This window comes from Mercenaria mercenaria, unplaced genomic scaffold, assembly GCF_021730395.1.
Source record: "Mercenaria mercenaria strain notata unplaced genomic scaffold, MADL_Memer_1 contig_558, whole genome shotgun sequence".
In the NCBI taxonomy this organism is placed as follows: Eukaryota; Metazoa; Mollusca; class Bivalvia; order Venerida; family Veneridae; genus Mercenaria; species Mercenaria mercenaria.
This window is the reverse complement of record NW_026463439.1, coordinates 3,717-27,240: the sequence shown is the minus strand read 5'-3', so window position 1 is coordinate 27,240 and position 23,524 is coordinate 3,717. Positions and strand designations below refer to the sequence as shown.

At 34.1% G+C, this 23,524-nt stretch overlaps 1 protein-coding gene across 1 annotated transcript; it reads left to right on the top strand.

Annotated features, from left to right (window-relative positions):
- Positions 1-379: 379 nt before the first annotated feature.
- On the top strand, positions 380-22,686 carry LOC128554596 (uncharacterized). The gene is made up of 4 exons (XM_053535865.1): positions 380-554; positions 9,731-9,816; positions 20,810-20,987; positions 22,511-22,686. Coding segments are annotated over exons 1-4 (321 nt in total). The 5' UTR covers positions 380-498; the 3' UTR covers positions 22,512-22,686.
- Positions 22,687-23,524: the final 838 nt, after the last annotated feature.

Genomic DNA, 23,524 nt, shown 5'->3' with positions numbered 1-23,524 from the left:
CAAGGACAAAACAAACAAATACACGAACACAGTGGGACACCGCCTTGGAATGGTCAGTGGCAAAACCACAACTGGGGAGTTTAAACAGGTTTATAGTGCACCTAACCTCACTCTTACCCCCACCATGTTCCAAAGTCACTAGACAGTGTAAATAAAAGTTATCCTCGTCAGGTGAAACCCTAACATACGTAAAGGCAACAGAAGGCATGAGTCAAATAAGTTCAACCTCGTCAAAGAATGCAGGAGACACATTCGATTCAGTTAAAGTGGACGTAAGCGAACCATCAGATTTTTGTACCCGCCGTGATTTGCCCGAAATTGAAACTAGTTCCCCAAAAATCTATATATAACTCCAGCACATCAATCACTATGTATTTCAAAGAAATGTGCGGTTTGTTGAACTTTCTTGATTTGAACGAAACCGAAAATAGTATACTAAAAACTGTAATTTAACCATAGCTAATTGAAAATTCGTATCTAAACGAACTAGTTACAAAAATGGTGAAGTGGATACAACTGGTGGACTTTCAGTGCCCAGCATGTCCTGACAAAAGGTAAATATCAAACAGTACACATTCAGTTGACCATATTTCTTGGTTTAAGGTAGTTTTTGTTACCGTTAGTCATTTTGAGTAAGATCTCTTATAATTGTAATGATCTGAAATATATTCTTCATTAGAAAGTTAATAGATCTATAAATTTATGTTACAAAAATATATGAAATCATATAATGCCTCCTTATTCCGACTTTCATCCTTAAATTGTTTACATTTACATCTAATGTCAGTGAAGTGTAAAATATGTGGGCACGGTTTACTTATTTGATAATTTTCTAATTGCATTATATTGAAAATGTTTGCATTTTAATTCAAGCCGGTAGGCTAGGTAAAGAAACCATGCGTTGAGCGAATATCACTAATCATAGTCTAACTCTAACTCAACCAAGACTGTCTAATAAACGCTTGATAGATTTTGCCCAACAGCTATCATTGTTGCTATTAGATTGTTCAGTAAAAGTTCTGTACATGGGGGAATTTGGATTTTGCATTGTTTTTAACCAATATTTCAATGCTCTTTGTTCACAAGAACTGATAACGGGAACCTTCCCAGCTCCCCATAAACTGCTAAATTAGGTGTCTGCTGACGAACTCCAAGTATTGTTTTACAAAACTTTATGTGTAACTTGTCAGTTTCTGTAAAATCATATATGCCCCACACCTCCAAACAGTATGTAAGAACTGGTACAACCATGGTATCAAATAAGAAAGTTTAGTTTTCACATCTATGTGTACACGACTAAATAATGATGATAAGCAACTATATGCCTTAACGGCCTGTTCGGAGAGCACTTTAACAGAATTTTTCATTACACCAGTATACAAAAAATCAACTCCTAAATATTTAAAATGATCTACAACTTCGATTCTTTCACCATTGATAAACAAGTTAAAATTATGATGGCTTTTTCTTTTCTCAAATACACATATTTTGTTTTTTGAACGTTAATCTTAAGACCCCATTTTTCTGAATATGTATAAATAATATCTAGCTGAGCTTGTAAGCTATTCGGATCAGTAGTAAACAATGCAATACCATTAGCAAATAACAACATATACATAGATAACTGGTTCAAATCATTCTCAGTTAACTGATTAGAATCTAAAGTAGTGCTTATATCGTTAATAAAAAGTATAAAAAGGATCGATGAGAGTGGTTCCCCTTGTTTTAATTCATGAGTGACATCAAAAATCTCATATCAGAAGACATTCTTACACATGCTTTAACATTACTGTATAAAGACTTAAGAATCATTTTGCTGCTGACCCCAGTCTTTAGAAGTATTATGCACAAAGCGTCTCTAATAACTGTATTAAAGGCCATTTTGTAATCAATAAAAGCACAATATAATTTAGATTTACAATGAGGAACATTTTGGATAATTGAATGCAACAGAAATACGCGTCAGCGGTACTATGACTGTCTCTAAAACCAAATTGTGATTCACTAAATATCTGCTCTGATTCACACCATTTGTTGATTCTATTCCTAAGAGCTAGAGAAAATATTTTTGACATTACATTTACGAGTGTAATACTTGATAATTACTAGCATTTAAAATGTCACCTTCTTTATGAATAGGTATAATTACATCTTAAGACCATGATTCAGGGAATATTCCAGATTCAAAAATTTTATTAAATAGAAATTTAGTACGGTGTTATAAAAACATTTGAGTCAATAAAGAAATCTGAAACCTGATTATTAAAATCACAGCTTTTATGTCTTTCAAGGGAGCTAATAGTTTTCGAAATTTCCTACACTGTAAACGGACAATCTAAGTCAGCAATATGTAATGTACTATGGCGTCCTTCAGCCTCATCATCATCTGGTAGTAAAATGCCCATGTGGCGTATTTGAAATATTCTTAAAATGTTCTACAAAATCATGCAGGGTTATTCCATCTGTACATTGCTTTTCATTTTTTTCGAAATTTATTTATATATTTCCAAAATTTTCGATGATTCTTTTTACTCATAAAAGATATTTTACTTCCCTCACTGGAATAAAATATAAAATATAGTGATCTTGGTCATGTGTATTGGCTAGGAGATTTAAATGCACGCACCGGTGATCAATCTGACTATTTGTCTGATATACAATTGTACCGCTATATCAGTATGCCAGGTATGCCAGACAATGACATTCTTTCTGACCAATTGCTTGTTAGAACTAACAATGATAAACATGTAAGTACCTTTGGGACAAAAAATGTTGTCATTATGTAAAGAGGGTAACTTAGCTATATTAAATGGAAGACTTGAACCAGGTTTATGTACTTTTTATTCAGTGCTTAGAAATAAGCCAATATCTAGTACAGTTGATTACTTACTTACTGGTAACGAGAACCATAAGTATGTTTCTGATATGTGTGTTTTAGATATCACGGTATTTTCCGATCACTGTCCGCTATCATTTTCTCTTAATTATAAAGTTGTTTTGCAAAATGTAAACGACCCTGAATATTATGAAAGTATTGTATGGAATACAGAATATAAAAAGAATTTTATTCAGGTTTGACAAAGCAAGTCTCAAATATTTAACAATGTGATGAACGACTTAGAATCAGATGATATTGATGTAAACAAGTGTATGAATGTCTTTTCAAGTGTTTAAATTTCAAAGACGTTACGAATGGAAACGGAGAAACTATTGACTTCCTTGATGCTCCTATTACTGTTGATGAAATCAGGAAAACAAATAGTATGTTGAATAGAAACAAAAGCTCTGACATTGAAAATAATGTAGCTGATTTTTATTGATGCAAGAGAATTTATCTCCCCTTATCTTTGTATTATGTTTAACAAAATTTGTGGTTCGGATATTTATTCTGAATCATGGAGTAAAGGTATGGTTGTACCCATATATAAAAGAGATGGTGTAAATAATCCTGAAAATTACAGGGGGGAATTACTATAGTAAATGTTATTGCCAAAATATTTTCATTACTGTTAAATAATAGAATTAACAAATGGTGTGAAGACGAAAATGTATATAGTGATTCTCAGTATGGAATAAGGGACAATCGTTGCACAGCATATGTCATCTTTCTATTGCATTCCATTATTCAAAAGGTTCTTTCAAAAGGGGCTAAACTCTGATGCATGTTCATCGATTACCAACGAGCTTTCGACACCGTCATTAGGGATGCTCTTTGGATTAAATTACTTGAGTCGGAAGTCAATTATGGTTAAAAGTATGTATAATTTTGTTAAATGCTGTATTAAATTATCTTCGAGCTCGACTTTATTTGAATGTTTTGATGTAACATTAGGATTGAAACAGGGCGAACCATTATCTCCCCTGCTGCTATATATTTCTACTGTTTATTAATGACATCGAGCAAAGTATTTAGTTGAATTCTATGACAGATAAAGACTTAGAACTGGTGTCAATGTATCTTATACTTTTTGCTGACGACATAGTGTTATTTACAACAAACCCGATCAGTTTACAAGCACAGATAGAAAAATTACATGAGTACTCCAATAACTGGGGCCTCAAGATTGATATCAACAAAACAAAAGTGTGTGTATTTGAAAAGAGAAAATCAGTGCATGGTCATAATTTTCTTATTGATAATCAGAAAGTTGAAATTGTTGATAATTTTGTTTATCTAGGTGTTAAGTTTTCGTATACTGAAAACTTATTGACAGCTGTTAAAGCTTTATCTGACCAAGGTCTTTGAGCATATAATAGTTTATTATCGCTTTTCGATCGTGTATAACTGACTGTCAAATCAAAGCTCCAATTATTTGACTCTATGATCTCACCTATACTATTATATGGATCCGAGGTATGGGGAGTTTACAACTATACTGAAATAGACAGGATTCATCATAGATTTTGTAAGTATATATTAGGGGTACGCACTCAAACACCTACCAGTGCTGTATACGATAGACTGGGTAGGTTTCCACTGTCTGTGATAGCAAAAGAAAGATCAGTAAAGTTTTGAAAAAAAATTATTGAAAAATCATAACTCACAATTATATTATATGTATGCTATAGTATAACCGGTACATGCTGCGCTAGGCGTATTAATTCTATTATTGAGCATCGTGGCTTTTCAAATAAGTTGTATAATTATGATAATAACATAAATTACTTCCCTTTAATAAAACAACGGTTGTTGGATCAATACGTTCAAAATTGGTATAACTCATTGAATGACTGTTTTAAATTGGACTATTATAGAAACTTTAAAACATTCTTTTGTTATTAGGACTATTTAGATAAGATTGGTAACGATGCACTGAGAAAACAATTTACCTGTTTGAGATTATCCTCACAAAGCTTACAAATTGAAATGGGTATATATAGAAGAATAAATACAACTGAAAGAGTTTGTAAAATGTGTAATGCTAATGTTACGTAACGTAATCTTTGAAAAAAATCTAACATGTTTTGTAATTAAAGATAATTTTGTGATCATACTTTATTACACGCATTATTAGCACATTTCTCTTTTTAACTTTGAAACAGAAAGTGAAACTGAAATTTAACTTTGCTGAAGATAATAAGAGCACCGCCAGTGGTCGCCATCGCTTGTCTGCAAAGTTTCAAAGCTGTAGCTCTTACAGTTTTTGAGAAAAGATTGACCTAAACAAAACGTTTAACCAACGCCGACGGCGACGATCAAATGACGACAATACCTCGTAGATTTTAAAAAGAAATCAAATAAGTAAAACGATTTATCAGTCAATCGTCGTTAAAAGTTGCATCTATTTGTCGTGTGTATTTTTATCTCTCAAGTCTCATGTTTTTATGAAGGCTGTCTTGATTTTTTCGGTACTATATAACGCGATTATTATGATGTTTTTTATTATTATTATTATTATTATTATTATTATTATTATTATTATCATTAGTAGTAGTAGTAGTAGTAGTGGTAGTGGTAGTGGTAGTGGTAGTGGTAGTGGTAAAAATAGTGGTAGCGGTGGTTTGACTGACATTTATTTTGATGTCGATATCTTGAGAAATTTCAATTTTCGATTTGAGTGTAATGTACATAGACTGTTACAAGAATTCCACGACTCAGCCGTGTTTCTTCTACATTAGGTTGGATTCGGAGGAGTTAGTTTTCGAGAAGGGACTCATATGAACGAAATGACGTCACGTTAGTATGATTGATTGACCGCCATTTTAGATTTATGTAGATATTGGAAATAATGAAAGTATAACAAACAATACTGCTCTGTTCATCTTTTATTACTGTAAATATAACATTCTATTTCAAAATACATTACAATATCAAAACATTCTCAATATCCATACGGATAAGATATACAATCATCTCTCACTCTCTTATCAAACACAAGCCTATGTTTTTTCGTTTGAACCATTGTTAAAAGTCTAGCCTGATCACGGTCTCTGCATATATTTTGAGAATCAGTTACTGTTACGACTTGGTTTGATGGGCCAATAATCATGTTCTAGATTGATTCAAAATCTAAGTTTCATTACAATATCTTTGCAGGATCACCCGTGTTGTACTACAGAAAAGTGGTGTTATATGGTAAATAATAAAAAAAGTTACAAAATAAGCCATCTATGGGTACGACAAAGGGAAGCAATTCTGACAAAATACAGGTCCACAAAAATATTTCTCAGTCCGCAAAAAAATCTTAACCAGGTACAGATATGTCGAATTACACGAAAAATATGAGGTACCATCAATGTTTTACAGAAAAGAGGTCTCGGTTTTTCCCAACGGCCATTAATAAATAGTTACAAAATAAGCTAACAACAAAGGGAAGTAATTCTATAAAAAATGTGAGTCCAAACAAAACAGGCATCTGCAAAAAAAACCCAGAAAAAATATTGATCAATACATGTCAAAATTATGGCTTAGATCTTATATGACCATGACATCTACAAAGTGTAAACTTCGAGAAAGGGGTCTGGAGGTTGCACGCAACACTCCGTTGCATTCAGGCAAATATTTATGCAAAATAAAGAAAAAGATTGATCTTTGCATGGCAAAGTCACAGCCTGGACAAGCTCTTAAATGATCTTTTACCCCTAAAGTCGACCTTGACCTTTGAGATTGGGACCTTAGGTTTGCGCGCGATACTCCATCTCATGGAGGTGAACATTTAGGCCAAATGAAAACAAGATTGCTCCATACTTACCGAAGTTATGGCCCGGACAAACTCTAAATGACCTTTGACCCCTAATTTGCGACCTTTAGATAGGAACCTGGGGTTTGTGTGCGACTCTCTTAAAGGTTACATATATGCCACATATAAACAAAATTCCCTTTTGCATGTAAACGTTATTGCCCGAACAAAATCTGGCATGCCTCTTGACCTCTAAGTGTGATCTTGACCTATGCGATAGGAACCTGGGGTTTGCGCATGATACTCCGTCATCGTCATATTGAGGTTAACATTCATGCCAAATATTAACAAGATTGCTCCATGCATGTCAAAGTTATTTTCCGGACAAAAAAAAAACACACACTACCGCACATATACACTATCTTCGCTCTCCGCAAGCGTTCTCGACAAAAAGTTAAGTAATTAAGTAAAGGCAATGGCGACAACAACCAGGAGAAAAACGGAAGCCTTAACCAGTGTTTTCATACATTTTATTACTTTAATATATTATTTAAAAACTACTTTTCATAATCCAATATCTAAATATGTTTTATGATTTTTTTATAATATGATACGACATTAAACAATAAACAGCATTATAAGTGTTTAAATACTCATTTTTCTAATTAACATTTTAAAAATATAAAAAAATATACCAGGTCATCTTTTAATATAGATTTTTAAAAATTAGGGCACACATCCTTGCACCCTTTACATTTTAGCAAGGATGGTCACTTATTTTTACCAGAAATGTTTTAATCGCAATTTTAGAATAGGGGTCTAACTGTTTTCAGTATATACGTGATTAAACTTCGTGTTTTGGCTTTTCGGCAAAGGCTTACTCTGATTTTATCGAACTTTGTCAAATTTTACCAAATATTAATTATGTGATCAGATCATACATCCTTCTGAACTGAAAGCATATGTTTTCAATAAACTGGCACATTCAGGAATGAGCATAAAAAGTTCGGCAAGGAATTATGTATATTAAGTTCGTATTTGGACCCAGAATGGCCCATGTCCGTACTAAGTAGATGTAATGGGGAAATGCCACCCTAAGAATTAGAAGAACAGGTAGAATAGAAAGAAAGCAAACATATTGCTGACGACAAGACAAGGAAATAAATATACTCGTACTGATGATAAACCAGGACAGAAAATGAGGTTTTTTACCTGTAACTTTTTTTTATTTCTGCAAATTGTTATCAATGGTTGGTATCAAAATAAAGTTTAACATTTGCTAAAAAATTTACATAATTCAAATTTATATTCAGTAAGCAAACTCACATGAAGTGAGGCCCTAAAAGGGGTATGTAAAATGGGGACTGTACGAACGTTGACTGATGATAAATTCGACCACTTTGTCATTTACAAATTTTTCCTCATAGTATTAAATTGAAACTTTCCCAAAACTTCTGCAACAGTCATTCCGGATCAAATAATGAAAATTGACCCAATGTCATGCCTTTATGTGTTGACAGTGAGCATGCGTAAAAAAACACCCTCTTCCCCAGTAATTTTGGATGAACATTTTGTTATACAGGTAAATGTAAGTCATTTATTTATGCAGAATATTTACCAATTTTGTTTTTGTTTACACCATTTGGTGTTGTAAGTGATTTCTATTAGATGGTGTCTTCAATCATATAAATAACCTATGCAATCGAATAATTTCAAGATGGTCGACTTTATCATCTGTCCGGGTTTATTATCAGTACCAGTACATAAATGTTTAGATAAAACGGTAAAGTCGCAAGTCTTTATATTATAGTACATGAAGAGAAACAACTTGAAACACGGGCGTAAAATACATTCTAACATGGCTCGATTCGACTGCCAGTTAAACAAAGAAGTTCAAGCTCTGTATATTTAACAAATAATCAAGGCCTTCGCGTTGTTTATCGTCTGATTTACCACGGTTCAGAGTTCAGATGCGTAGGAATTGAACCGCGAGGGCGTTAGCCCGAGTAGTTAAATACTGAAGCATCTGAACGATGAACCGTGGTAAATTAGACGATAAATAACAAGAAGGCCTTGATTGTTTTCATTCTGACATGCACATTGATATATTTTAATAGATATTATACTGGACTTCGTTTACGCGAGGAGTTATGTATCGAACGTCATGCGGCAATATGACGTCATAATTGACGTCATAATGCTCTCTTACCGGTCCGCGCGTCAACCGTTGTTTATCGCAGAATATATAGAGCTTGATTTTCTTCTTTGATAAACTGGAAATCAAATCGAGCCATGTTAGAATCAGCTATAAACAACAGTTGACGCGCGAATCAGTAAGAGCGCATTATGACGTGAATTGTGACGTCAAATTACCGCATGACATCCGGTTCATTACTACTCGAATAAATGAAGCCTAGCATAATTTTATCAAAATTTTTCAATGAATAGTATGTAAAATAATATAAATTAAGGCACCGCCTAAAATGGGGATTTATCGTTAATATATCCTTTAACAAAGAAACTATTCACTACTCAAAAGAAAGTGAAAATTCGCGAGAACCTTTACATTTAGTGTCATCATACCCTTTACAGCGAATATCATACTTTGCAAAATTTACGGGAAGCTGGTGTCACAGTGACGTCATTTGCCGCGTTCTTATACTGGCTTTAGGATTTCCTATTTTGTTTGCAGTCAGCGCAGAAACTTGACGGCCTTTACACTGTTTAAAAATATTTTTCAGTTGCATATACATTTTCAAATCGAAAAAGAAAAGAAATAAAAAAAAACATGTTGGCACGGTTAACGAATTTCTGAGACTGATTTGGGGTACTCTATTACTCGTGCAAATAACCAGTCTGCGGACTGTTCATAAAACGGAACCGGAAGACATCGAAAAAATTACCTCGGTATATGCAGACAACAAAAACTAATAACTGCATTACCGTCTCGGGGATTTTCATCCCCTATTAATAGAAATGCAAGAAACTTGTAGGAGGCGAGATAAAATATGATACATACAAATGTTTCGCCATAGATTTCGCACTTTCTGTCGATATTGGTGAGGCGAATGCCTTAATGACTAAGCTTATACTGATCTTTTTTCGTTTAGAGGCGGAAATTGGATTTGTGCAAGCCATGGAAACCCTGTATATCTGAACGAAAATGGAGTAATGGAATGCTCAACTACTTGCACAGGTGGGTAAGTTTTAAGCTTTTGACCATAAAATGGGCGGCCCAGTGATCTAGTAGTTACATGCTTGATGACAATCCAGAAGTCCTAGGTTCGAATTCCGGTATCGGTTCTTTGCACTGGACACTTAAGAACCCGTCTGTCTGTTGACAAAGAGCAAGGCTAAGATGGCCGGTCATTGCCCTCTCTCTCTCTCTCTCTCTCTCTCTCTCTCTCTCTCTCTCTCTCTCTCTCTCTCTCTCTCTCTCTCTGATATATAAGTACTGACTTTTGTATAAAGATAACCAACATTTCCAAAAGAAGTAAGAAATAGGACGCCTTAATTATGTTAGAATTATAGTGTTTGTGTTTATTTCTTTGCATAGTTGGTTGATTCTGATGCGTCTTGCAGCAGTTATATGTTGTGCAGTAAGATCTTGCACAATTTCCGTCTCGGATACCCCGGCAAGATCTGGACAAAGAATGGCCCCTGAACACGTGCATGGGTGATTGAAAAATGATGTCATGCTAAGTAGATTCTGTGCGTGGGCTGGTATTTCGATCTTTACGAGCAGGTCTCCTGTACGCAATTTCTTGACTGATTTTGAGCACCAGCTACACTCTCGAGTGTTTTCTCAATCACAAAAGGAGGGCTGCTTCTCATTTTAAATGTTTTGGCAGTGGACTGAATCAGCAGAAATCTAGGAAAAGCAATGTTCAAAATGAATGGCCGCCACCGACAGCAAACGGTCGGCTCATTTTTTCGGGGGAGTCGTACCCCTCTGCAGGGAGATACTGACGTCATTTTCTACCTCCCGCCGACAAGAGGCTTAATAACAAATGTAGCGATCGGCAACAAGTGTAAAAATGGACAACGAAAGTAACAAAATTTGACTTGTTTTTGAGCGGCAATAATTGTTACAACAACAACAAGTGTAACAACAACGGAAACAAATGTAACAATGACAGCAGCAAATGTAACAATTTTAATTAAATTAAATTTCTCTGAGGTCACTTTACATTACACAGTCTAAAAAAAATGACTCTCATTTTCTAATAAACCACAGAAAGGTCATTTACGGTCTTCTAGCCTGATGTTTTCAAACCTTTCGGTTTCTATTCTTAATGGAGCCACTCCACATCTAAATTTACCAAATGCAGACCTTTGTCTTGCAGGGAAAATCATTTTACAATATAGTTCTGTTTCGAATTATTGTTTAAAAGTTCGATATGTTCTGAGATTGTTATGACCTCGGCCAGAAGGGCCTGTTGTACTGTTCACAGATACGGACCAATCTACAATAAACTTATCCATAGTACATTTGGTTAAGCGATTAGTAATAAACGTTTATATATAGGGGTTTCTGTGTAACAAAACTCAGATAAGCTATTATCTCGCAAATATTTCTTAACATGATAAAACCAGTTTTTACAGCTATATGATTTGACATTTGCCCAGAGTACAATTCGTTTATTCTGCCAAAGAAGTATAAAATACATTTATTTTTATAGCTCTCCGATTCAGCCTAGAGTTGTCTGTGTTAACGGGCCTAGAAAGCACCAATAGAAGTCCATTGGTGGACTATTGGTGGCTGCCAACCCATTTTACCTGCAATGGCAGCATTAGGCGTGTATTTACCAACTCCGAGGAAATAACGCATGGCGCGATTTCGGACAGCATTTATACAACCAAATGTTCTATGGCCCCAACCTGATGCACCACGAATTTTTTCTTTTCCTAAATTGATTTAAACTTGTTGAAAACGTCTTATCATCATACATTTCGACACTGCAAATGCATGGTAAAAGAAAGAACGAGAGAATAACAAAAGAAGATATATACAGGATATTTTATTGAAAAAAAATGACACACACAAAGATGAATTTGTGTGTTCTAAGAGAAAGTGTTATCTTGATAATTTGTCGAATTGTTTTCTTTAGACCCATGGATATATAATTAAATTTGAAGCGTATCTTTCAGATGTTCAAATGTGCATTAGAATCACCACAACCGGAGAGATCAAAAATCAAATTTGTGTAGTAGGCATTTATTTAAATTATTTATTTTAGATAAACTGTTCTTGCTTTCCGAATCGGGCGTATATAAATCTGATGAATTATAAGATGGTGTGAAAATTATCCACCTCTCAAACAACGATCTGTCTATGTCGCAGGTGTGATAGAACCCTATATAGATATTGAACTAATCATTTACTTATTAAGAAACACTTATTTACATATGCATCAAATGGTACAATTCGATTAATAGGTCCCCAGATAATAATCACTCTACCGCTAGGAGGAATCAGCATCCCTACTAAAGCAATTAAGAGGGACGTTAGGCGCCTCGGCGACATCAGCATGTTTATTTCAGAAAAGAATAAATGTCTGAATGTGAAAGCAAAGATTAATTTTGGAAATTGACAAATTAATAGTCTTTTCATTTTAGATTTATAATTTTGTCAAAATTCTTTAAATATTTAGATATTTCAAACAGGACCTTCTTTTTAAAAAAATCTGTATAGAAATGTTGTTTTATTTATGAAATATATTACGTAAAAGTAAATCAAACAATAATTTGCTTCTAAATGCTTAAAAGCATCATGTTCAGTTAAACGGTCAAAAGTATTCATGAATGCAATTACGGGCTAATATTGATGGCGGGTTATGGTTTCATCGGTCACGCAAAATATTGCAAAGGGCTCTATCTTAACTTACTTGCAGTATTTTAATCTATATGTACACAGAGTTAGCTTACAGATAACTGATAAGAGGCTAATAAATGATATGTTTCGAGAAATCATTGACGAGGAGAATGTATTAAACAGTCATATTTTTACATGCGGAGAAAGCCATATCTATAGGGAATCTATGGAAAGCCGGTGCACAATGCCAATTGTCAAATTCCAAAACAATCTGTGTTGTTCAGAGACAATCGATCCTCCAGTACTTCCAGTCCTTTTTTACAATGACCGATACCAATTTTTCCAATAGACGTTCAATTTTTTGTCTGATCTTCGTTACACTCATTTAACAGCTCATTTTGTAAAGAATACCAATAAAAGCGTTTACATTTTTGCACTTCTCGATCAAACTGTTTGCGGAACAGTATAAATTCTGTCTTAAGCCTGCTTTTCTGATTCTTATAAATATGTCTACAATTTAAACAGTTACGTTCTGCTGTACAAACATAGTTCCAAAGGTCAGTTAAAGCATTATTCCACCAAGGGTTTGCCATGTCTGCTTTTTTTATTACTACTACAAGAGTGAATGGTTTTATGTGGAATGGATTGATACATGTTACTTTTTAAAATGTTACACCAATCATCGTAAACTTTATCTATATAGGTTTGCGTTTTGTGGCCCTGTTCTAAATTGAAAGTAGTGTCGTTCACCTGATTAACAACATCTCTATCACTTAAGAAAGTAGGAGGTATACTTTTTACATCAAATATATCATATGTATTATGAGAATCACAGTAATTCTCTGTAACGGTATTCAAATGCGAAACTGTACTATTATCAATCTTCCATTTGATCAAAGAATAGTCGGGTAAAATTGTATGTGCTAGAACTCTAACATCTCCAGACTGGTTGATCAAATCTGAAGTGCGCGTGACAGAAAAATCAGAGAAAAGTGGAAAATCTTCATGGCCTATGATACAATAGTCTACGACCGATACTCCTTTCACAGAAACCGATGTACAATCGCAGTTAAGCCTATTTAGCATACACATGTTTGCATTTATTACAAAATCAATAAACAATTTAGTAGAGTGCCAATTTCGAAAGATCTAGACAGGTTGGACAAAAGGACCAAATTTTGTAAAACCATAGCTTGGGACAATATAAGACTTTTGGCTGTAAGGGCCAAGGTCACAGCTCTTTGGAATTCTATTTTTAGAACATTCAAAATGGCCACCATTTAAACAAATAGCTAGTTAGTAAAAGTTAGTTTTGATCATATTCTTGTTACATATTTATGTGTAAACTGATTCATACTTACACTTAGGGTCAAGTGATGCATTTATATAAAGTTAGGTCATGCCACATAACGGCCTGTCCGTACATTCGTCCGTACGTACGTTAAAAATGTCATCTTTTTTAAAACCGTAAGATTTTACGAACGTACATCATGGGCCCTGTAATGCGCTGCTTGATCTCAATTGATCTAGAGGTGATAAAAATGTGTAAAGACTAATTTATTTCTTTGTAGAAGATATGTTCCATTTGCTTCGTTCGTCTGTCTGTCTGTCTGTCTGTCGCAAAATCGTGTCCGCTCTGTATTTTAATCATACCGAGACCACGGTAGCTTGGGACAATATAAGACTTTTGGCATTAAGGGCAAAGGTCACAACAGTAGCTTGTGGCACTATAAGACTTTTGGCTGTAAGGGCCAAGGTCACAGCTCTTTGGAATTCTATTTTTAGAACATTCAAAATGGCCGCCATTAAAACAAAAAGCTATTTTAGTAAAAGTTAAATTTTATCTTATTCTTGATACATATTTATATGTAAACTAATTCACACTTACTGTAAGGGTCAAGTGATATATTTGCATAAAGTTAGGTCATGCTACATAACGGTATGTCTGTACATTCGTCCGTACGTACGTTAAAAAAATGTCTTCTTTTTTAAAACCATACGCTTTTACGTGTATGCGTCATAAGCCCTGTGACGCGCTGCTTGATCTTGATTGATCTAGAGGTGATAAATATGTGTAACGATTAAATTTTTTTAGAAGATATGTTCCATTTTGCTTCGTTTGTCCGTCTGTCTGTCTGTCTGTCTGTCTGTCTATCGCAAAATCGTGTCCACTCTGTATTTGTAGTCATAATGAGACCACATGTGGAACGCAACATCAGTTTTATATTACTGTTGAACATTGTAGACCAAATGATATAAAGGCATCATTTCATGTCCGCTAAGGCCTCAGATGACATTCAGATGCCAATTCCGTTAATCCTTCTATTGAAAAAAAGCTATTTTGGGAGACATGGCTCATTTTCATTTATGGTTCTTTTGCATCATATACATGTATCAAATAATAAGCTTTTGTTTTTGGTTGTTTTAGCATCGCATTAACACAACTCTATGTCATACGGTGACTAAATAAGCTTTGTGATAAGCTTTGTAATTCCCATAATAGAACACATAAAACATATATTTATATAAAATCTCTATATTCAAATAGTTTTATTTTGATATAACTAAGTATGAATATGGTCATATCTATATGCATGTATCTTGAAAAGTTTATTGTAATGGGAAGTTAAAACGTTTCTTTAATGATTATGTCTTTATTTACTGGATTATTGTTATAATTTATCATTTAGAGTTGTTTACATGATTTATAGACACCCCTTACTTCATCTTTTGCATGAACAAATAGTTAACTCAAACAAATTTAACATTACTTGCAACTGAAAGCTTTGACCACACAGGGCATTTTTCCTGTTCAAATCATCAAACCGATGTCTTCTGGTGTGATACTTTTCATGTTTATCCCGGTCACATATCATGCCAGAGCCTTCTGGTACTAGAACAGTTTTGTTGGGATAAGTCACTCGTCAAGAAACTATAGGTAAGAGAAGCGGTTGTCTAGAGTTTAAGGTGTCGGCCGCTCAACCCAGAGTTTGATACCGACATGGATCATAACCAAGCCTTCTCAAATGACACCAGTACTCGATTTTCCAGGAAAAGGATTCGAGTGTGGTTCAGATAAGCTTCTAGCTTTCATCACAATTGAGTTTAAAGATAAATTAGTATAAAATAAAAAAGCTCCCAAATAATTATGCTATTTCACTACAATGCCCCATGTGGTTCTGGGACGATCTGTGTATGAAAAGAATTGGAACCACTGCCTTACCCTTGCATGATCGTAAGTGGCGACTAGTAGGGTCTTAACACTTGGTTTTGCTGTAACTCTGTGATTCCAGCAGGTATGCAAATTTTGATTCCATACCTCATGTTTTTATTTCGATGTAAATGAGATGTGAAACCAAAATTTGTAGTCCTGTTTGGCGCCATATAACCTATACTGTGTTGGTGCGCCGTAAAACCCAAATAAATAAATGAATAAATTTCACCACAAATTATATCATCAGAAGTATCTGCACCTTTATGACATATTCCTTATGAATAAATGGAAATACTATGCAACAAAATTTTATAGCATAATGAAACAATCAAAGCCTTGATTGCAGCATACATGTATTGACTTTTAAATACTTATAAATGTACCACTTAGATTTATGACCTCAATTCCTTCTTAAACATGTCTTAATAGATTGAAAGCAGCATACACTATTTGCATCAGCAATAAAAGAAATGGGAGAAACTATTTTCCCTTTATCTTCAATGTTAATCTTAGACTAGTATGTTTTCATCACACTGGCTTAAAATGGCATTGTTCGGGCATTTAGCTAATTTATTTCAGATATAGGCCTACTTAAATTAATGATTGATCAATGCATAATTCATTTATAAGCATAGCATTCTGTCTCAACAAGTAAAATACATAAGCTGTTATACAATAATCATCATTACATTGATTAATAAAGCAATTTGCAGTTAATAATGCTATGAAATGACCTTACACCTAACTCTCTAACCTTGAAATAACCCCTAGAATGCGTTAAAAACTTTGCCATAAGATAACACATTTGTTATAGATAATATAGGTACATGTAGCAAATGGTGCTCTCTATACAAGACATTAAGAAATAGGTACATGTATCAAACATTATTTTGAATAGAGATTAAGAAAATGTTTCCCTCAACCATCTTTAACAGTTGTTCAACATGCCTAACGTACTTTTCAATAGGATATTTTGTCACGTTTGTTTAGGTGAACTTTACTGTCTTAAAATTTCATTATGTTAAAACCCGATACAGCAACTCTCAAAAACAAAGAGAATATGCATAATAACGTGACTGGAAAAGCACTTCTTTCAGTACTGCACATGTCTTTATCCTTTTACATGAAAGGGAGGTAATAAAAAAGAATGGACTCAGTAATACTTTATACTTTGTGAATCATACTTTAAATACCTTTGAAAAATATGTCATTAATAAAGTATCAAAAATAAGATTTAACAAGTTATTAATATATTTTATGTTCATAACAGCACATGCGGCAGTCACATAATAAACAAAGCCATAATAGCCCTTTAATCAGTTAAAACAAATCGTTCCTATACATTTTTTTTTTTCATTTTTAACAGGGTATTTCAGGAATAGTCACTTGAATATTACAAAAAGCAATAGGCATTTAACAATTTATAAAAGAAAGATAATGTCAAAAATCTTTAAAAAAAAAACCCTCAGATTTAGCCAAAACAGCTGTTCTGAGGTCTATGAATTTTGCGTCGGACGGACGGACAGACGGACGGAACAAATAATAACATGTTTCACCTAAAAGTTGGTCAAACACTTTTTTTTCAGCTGCACCAATACATAATTGAAGTCAAGCTGCACATTACTGGGCTCATCTTATAGTTATAGTATACTGTTTTACAGTTTATAAACGGCATTTTTGACGTACAGACAGACGGATTTACAGACAGACAGACGTGAAAATTGACATCACTTCCTGCAAATGTATCACTTTAACTCTAACAGTAGGTATGAATCAGTTTACACATAAATATGTATCAAGAGTAAGATAAAAACTAACTTTTACTAAAATAGCTATTTGTTTCAATGGCGGCCATTTTGAATGTTCTAAAAATAGAATTCCAAAGAGCTGTGACCTTGGCCCTTACAGCCAAAAGTCTTGTATCGGTCCAAACTACCTCTGTGCAAAGTTTGGTACTTTTGTCCGGTCTGTCTAGATTTTTCAAATTTTATGAAGAATTGGAACTAAGCTAATTCGCCATAATGGTTAGTTTTAAAATCAACGACATTGTATGTACGATTTTTGAAGGCACAGATTAGTTGCCACATAATTAAGGATTGGGTTCCTAGAACAGTTTTTGTAGATTAATGAAAAAGTGACCATGTAGTCTAATTAAGAAACAATAAGTTCCCAAACGTGGTTTATCGTAGAATAACCCGAGTTTTGAGTTATTATGCGTAAGAATATATCACGAAGGCCGCCCGCCTGAGTGATATATTGTTTCGCATAAGAACGAAAAACTCGGGTTCTTCTACGATAAATCACACTTGGGAACTTATTATTTCGATTCTGACACGACATACTAGTATCAAAAGTGTTAGAAAAAAAATGTAACTACTTTTTACGACCGTGCTACGCACCTGGATCGGATGACGTCATTGCACGCGAGTGGTTTATTGCAGAATAACCCGAGATAGATTTTGCTCTACATGTATATAGGTTATTTGCTGGTCGTGTTAGAATTTATATTGTAGTTAATTTCAGCTTAATTTTGGAATATACGAATATACTAAATATCTGCTGTTTTGAAACGTAAAAGAAAACACCGCAAGTTATTGTAAATTAATCAAGAAAAGCATTTGTTTTCTAAATAGTTGATAGTTTTATAAAAACAATATTATTATAAATGTTAGCAGTTATTTTTATCAACCGTTTATAATTGTTGTTTTACAACGGTTATTGAAACATCATGTTTCGGGAATTTCAAGCATATAAGCAAATGCATGAAATAAAGTCAATTTATTTCATAGCAGGTTTAATTGATATAGCAATTATTTTGGCTTTGGTTTTTTATTATGTTAAATTAGAGTATTTTCATATCAATGACTAGGCATTATTGTACATGTTTTAGAACACACAAAACTTATAGCCAAAACTTTAAGAAACTTCACAAATACATTTAAACATACCAAATGACAACTGAACAATCATAAAAGAAGCAAAATATTGCACATTGAATATTTCATAGCAAAATTTAGCACCGTTTGGGCAGTCTTGGTAGGCGCAGATGGGAATATCCGGCTCGAGAGTAACTGTTTATGGCAGTAACGAGGCTCTGCCAAGTTACCGCTTAAAATTGCCCGAGAGGCAGATATTTCCATCTGTACCTACCGCCAGTGATTGAATCTTTTTCCTGCATGCCAGTTCAACAAATAATAGTAAATATAAATTCAAACGAATGATTTTCTTATAGCACTTTTTCTTATAGTAGCGTATTAACAAAGCGCGGGAACTTTACGTCCATAAACAGGAAGTACGTCATGACGTTACAAAGACGAAAACGACGTAATAGTTCCGGTTTTGTTTTATCATCTGCTGTGGAACGTTATGTTTTTTTTGTTTTGTTTTTTTTGTTTGTTAAATGGCGTTTTTTTAATCGTGAAATATGATAGAAGGCTCGAAGAGAAACTACTCGTATCAAGGTATTTGATTTTTAGCCCGTTTTACATAAAACATATTTATTACTGCACAAATCTACTACGCAGATGTAGTTCGTTATACGTCATTCACAGCACGAGAGTCATTTACACCCCGGGTTTTCCAGCACCGGTGAAATCACCAGAAATCCCAGTCTGGTATGCAAGAACAGTGCATGATGTCTTGATAAAATGTTACAATTACATTTAGTAGTTTCAATCACACACAACAGGTACTAGTGAGGTTTAGATTGTTTTAATCTACTTATTTGTATGTGCTAAATACATAAATACATAATTAAAATATATACATATATATGCTAAGTCCTATAAGTAATAAATAAATGAAGAAAGAACTAATGTATGTCTAGTCAATCATTATGTTTAATTTTTTACATCGTTTACACTAAAAAAGATAATAGGTAAGAGTAGATTTCTCGGAAGCACAGAGCACCACAAACACATCCTCAGAGCCACGCATTTGCAAAGTAGACCCACGACAAAAAGAACCTGTACAGAAACGTAAAAATATTACAGACGGTTTGCTCCAAAAATCCAACAAGTACATTTTCATTTTATGCATAATATAGAGAAAGAGAGGGGGGGGGGGGTGCAGAAGGGGTAGGGGGTAGAAAAGGGGGGTGTTGAGGGGAAAAGTGGAACAAGGATGAATATTCAAAAGGGAATTCTACGTTCCTTAATCACAGTTACCCTACAACGTAAACCACAGCAGCGCAGACACTCTCGTACAAAAGACACACACACACACACACACACGCACACACACTCGCACATATATACACACACGCACGCACACATAACTAACTTACATAGATAAGCAGACATGTAAGATACAACAACACTGTAGGGCACCGCCCAAGACACACAGACAATCGGGCACCGCCTTAGGATTCCGGCAGCCAAAATTAAGGTGGGCACGGTAACAAAGAAGGCTGAAAACAGTGAATTATTATTACTTCATAGCGTCAAACGGCATTGCGGCGCGCAGGAAAAGAAAGCAATTGAAAACGGGCAAATATTTAATGAATGACGTCAAGGATGTACTTAAAAATCCTCGGTAACGTGTTAGAATCGAAATAATATATCTCATTTAGTGATTTGCTCTTGAATAAATCATTGTTTGTCGTTCAGATGCGTATTATTATATCACTCGGGTTGCGCCCTCGTGATATAATTCCTTCGCATCTGAACTCCAAACAATGATTTATTCAACAACAAATCACTGGATGAGATATATTATTTCTTTTATAATGTTATAATAAGCATTGGATTAAAACAATATGTATTAGTTATAGTATGTGAACGAGGGTTGTATATGGCGATATCAGGGTTTTGGAAAAACACATTGTTACATTTGTTGCACGTTTGTTACATTTGCTGCCGCTCAAAGAAATGCTATATTTGTTTCCATTGTAACATTTGTTACCGTAACACATTTGAAGTATCATTAGCGTTTTTGTTGTATTATTATAAAAGAGCAATAAAATGTTTAAATCCGGTGCACACTGGTATCAAGTGTCTTTTGTTTCCATGTTTCACTCTTGTATAACTCGATCAATAAAACGATTAGACATAGAACATTTTTTATTTTTCACCAACTTTTCCAATCAACATTTCGATTCCTCGGCCAAATTCAGTAGGACGGTGATCATTGTTGAATGATTTTTTTATTGATGCATTTCAGGTAAAGTGATAAACTGGAGATGGAACTGTGGTAGCAGCTACCATAACGGAGAATACCTAAAAGCAGATTTAGAAGGATTTACCTTTGCTTTGTCTCAAGCAGTCCAACTAATGACGAAAGGCGGATCAGAATGGACAGCGAAGCTTATCACTGAGTTAGGGAAGCAATATGGACAATGGTACGGAAACGTAACTAATTCAATTTTTTTGCAAGTTTTGAAAATGGTGAGCTATCTAAATAATGCCTTTATTTTTTTTAAATGGAAAACTCGAATTTCGCTTTCGAAAGAAAATGACCGAAGAAAGCAATATAAGCGGAATTTGTTGTTATCTAATAACAACATATTAATGGTAGTCAGCGACCGATATAGGAGTTCTCTAGAACTGTATGCACATTTAAACTAGAAAAATGCAAATATAGTTTTGATTCACCAATGTACGCGCACATGCATCGAAATTGAAAAAAAAATAATGGTTATACTGATACGACATGGAAGCATTTTGACGTTATCAATCAGAAACCCCGTAACTGCTAAATGACAACTTTTCAGGAGACAATTAAAACGAATTTACTTTGTCAAACAAGGGCGAGTCCTTTGTTAGAATTAGTTTCAAATCTATCTTTGGTCTTATGGCTTAAATGCGATAATGGATTTTTTGATCTCACGAAACTGTATGCAGATCTTCTGCTAACCTCAAAGATTGAGGTCCCTATTCACTCTTTTGTTAATAATTGTATTCAATATGATTAATCATTATGGATGACGGCAGTATGATTATTTTTCAAGTTGTTGCTTAAAACCCATAAAGTCAAACGCCGAGTCAAAACCCCTTAAGTGCACCCTTTTATAAGGGAGAAAAAGCGAAACAGATACTTTTATTTTTCGTTTATTTCACAGAGTTTTATTTAAAATACGCGACTGGCTTCTGAGACGACGACTACACAGAAATCAGCTGTAGATCTTGCAGAAAAACATGTTCGCGCCAAATTTCAGTTACGGGGTTTTAGATCGTCAAAATGTTTTGAGAGAATTACTGTAATATCCGGTATAAGACGAATGTGTGACATTTCATTTAAAAAAAAAGTTTACATTTGATTCATGTCCTTAATGTCAAAATTTCGTGAGCAGTTACTACCCTCTAGTTTCTTTTGGATTTTCTATGAAGTCAATATGCGGAATTAGTGTTTTCTTAACAACCGGATACGGGATAAATCAGGCTCAAAACGTCCTCTTGGTTCAAATAGTCTATATTTTGCATTCAAACATGTGAAATCAAAAGCCCATTTCCGTGATTTAAAGTAGAATTGTAACATTTTGCACTGTCTGTCAACCTTATAAGCTATAAACACAAACTCTTCTAATACTGTTTCATTTGACATTCAGACATTTCAGCACTGGTCGTCTTTGTTTTCTTTCTTCACATTTTCTCCCAGTCATGTAAAGAAACGTCGCAACACAACTATATACCCGCCTAAGAAAATCAAAACGTATCTGAGGGAGTGGGGTATGTTCAAAATGCAGTAAAATGTAAGTCATCTGTGTGCACAGGATAAGATGCATGCCCCAACACCAACATTATAATCAGAAGCATGGCATTCTGTAGTTCTTGCATTGTATCGTCTGTTTATAACTATCTCGAACACAGTTACTAGCTGATACATGTTATAATACGATTAATTTAATTCAATTTTCTTTTACAGATACAACCTAGATCCTTGAGTCAACATCGTGCTTGATAAAAAGAAGTTTGACAGACATTCATTCCATTGCATTTATTCATAAATCTCACCTAAATCACCAGTCATAACTAGATCCAGGTGATAAGTGGCATGATCATAAATTGTGATATTGTATAAATATATTAATATTTTGATTATGTGATTTGTTATGAATTTTGATAAATTAACACTCTTTAAATCTATTACGTTGCCTAGGTTCTAGAAAACCTTTAATTTCAGCATTCAAAGAACGAGTTTTTGCCCGTTCTAAACCGGTTGACTCCACAAAACCTCACGCTTAATCCCCACCATCCTCCAAAGATACAGGACAGTGTCAATAAGTTATTCCACTAGGAGAAAGATACGATATGTAAACCATAAAAATGTTCGTGAAAAGAAAACATAACAAACAATATACACATAATATGTAAGACCTTTTTTAACTTGTTTTATGGCTTTGAAACCTATCATATTGTGATAATTTAGAAACTTCCTAAAAACGTCTGTGTATAAATACTACTTTTTATTATGTTCTGTTTGCAGTTTCTGTGATATGCAAGCTGCATAACCTAAGATCACCTCTCTTAACTCAAATTTGTTTAGTTCTTCCCACTGTTTTTTTCCTTTAACGCAACGGTCCATTATTTTAATTGGGGACTATCGCCGCTTTTTAATGGAAAAGCACTGTGTCATTGAAGGTTCTGTGTAAACGTCCCCACGAACACATCTGCGGATATTTCTTAATTGTACTTTGGTACTTGTATCATGTCCAAATGTAAAGGGCTAGAGGGCGTGGGCGGTAGCATGCATTTCCACTATCGTTCTTGAACAGGCTCAATCAAACCAATCCTGCTACATTTTAATTGTTTTCGTGCTGGGCGCCCTGTGGAGTTTCTACTTAAAATATTCCATTTATAAATATTGTTCTTTGCGGAGAAACAGACGTATTATTTTATGACTTGCTAATACACATATAATAATTACAAATCAGCATTA

Coding starts and splice junctions, on each gene's coding strand:
- LOC128554596 (XM_053535865.1), top strand. CDS start 499: ATGGTGAAGTGGATACAACTGGTGGACTTTCAGTGCCCAGCATGTCCT. Junction 555..9,730: donor CCAGCATGTCCTGACAAAAG/GTAAATATCAAA, acceptor TTTTTCGTTTAG/AGGCGGAAATTGGATTTGTG. Junction 9,817..20,809: donor ATGCTCAACTACTTGCACAG/GTGGGTAAGTTT, acceptor GATGCATTTCAG/GTAAAGTGATAAACTGGAGA.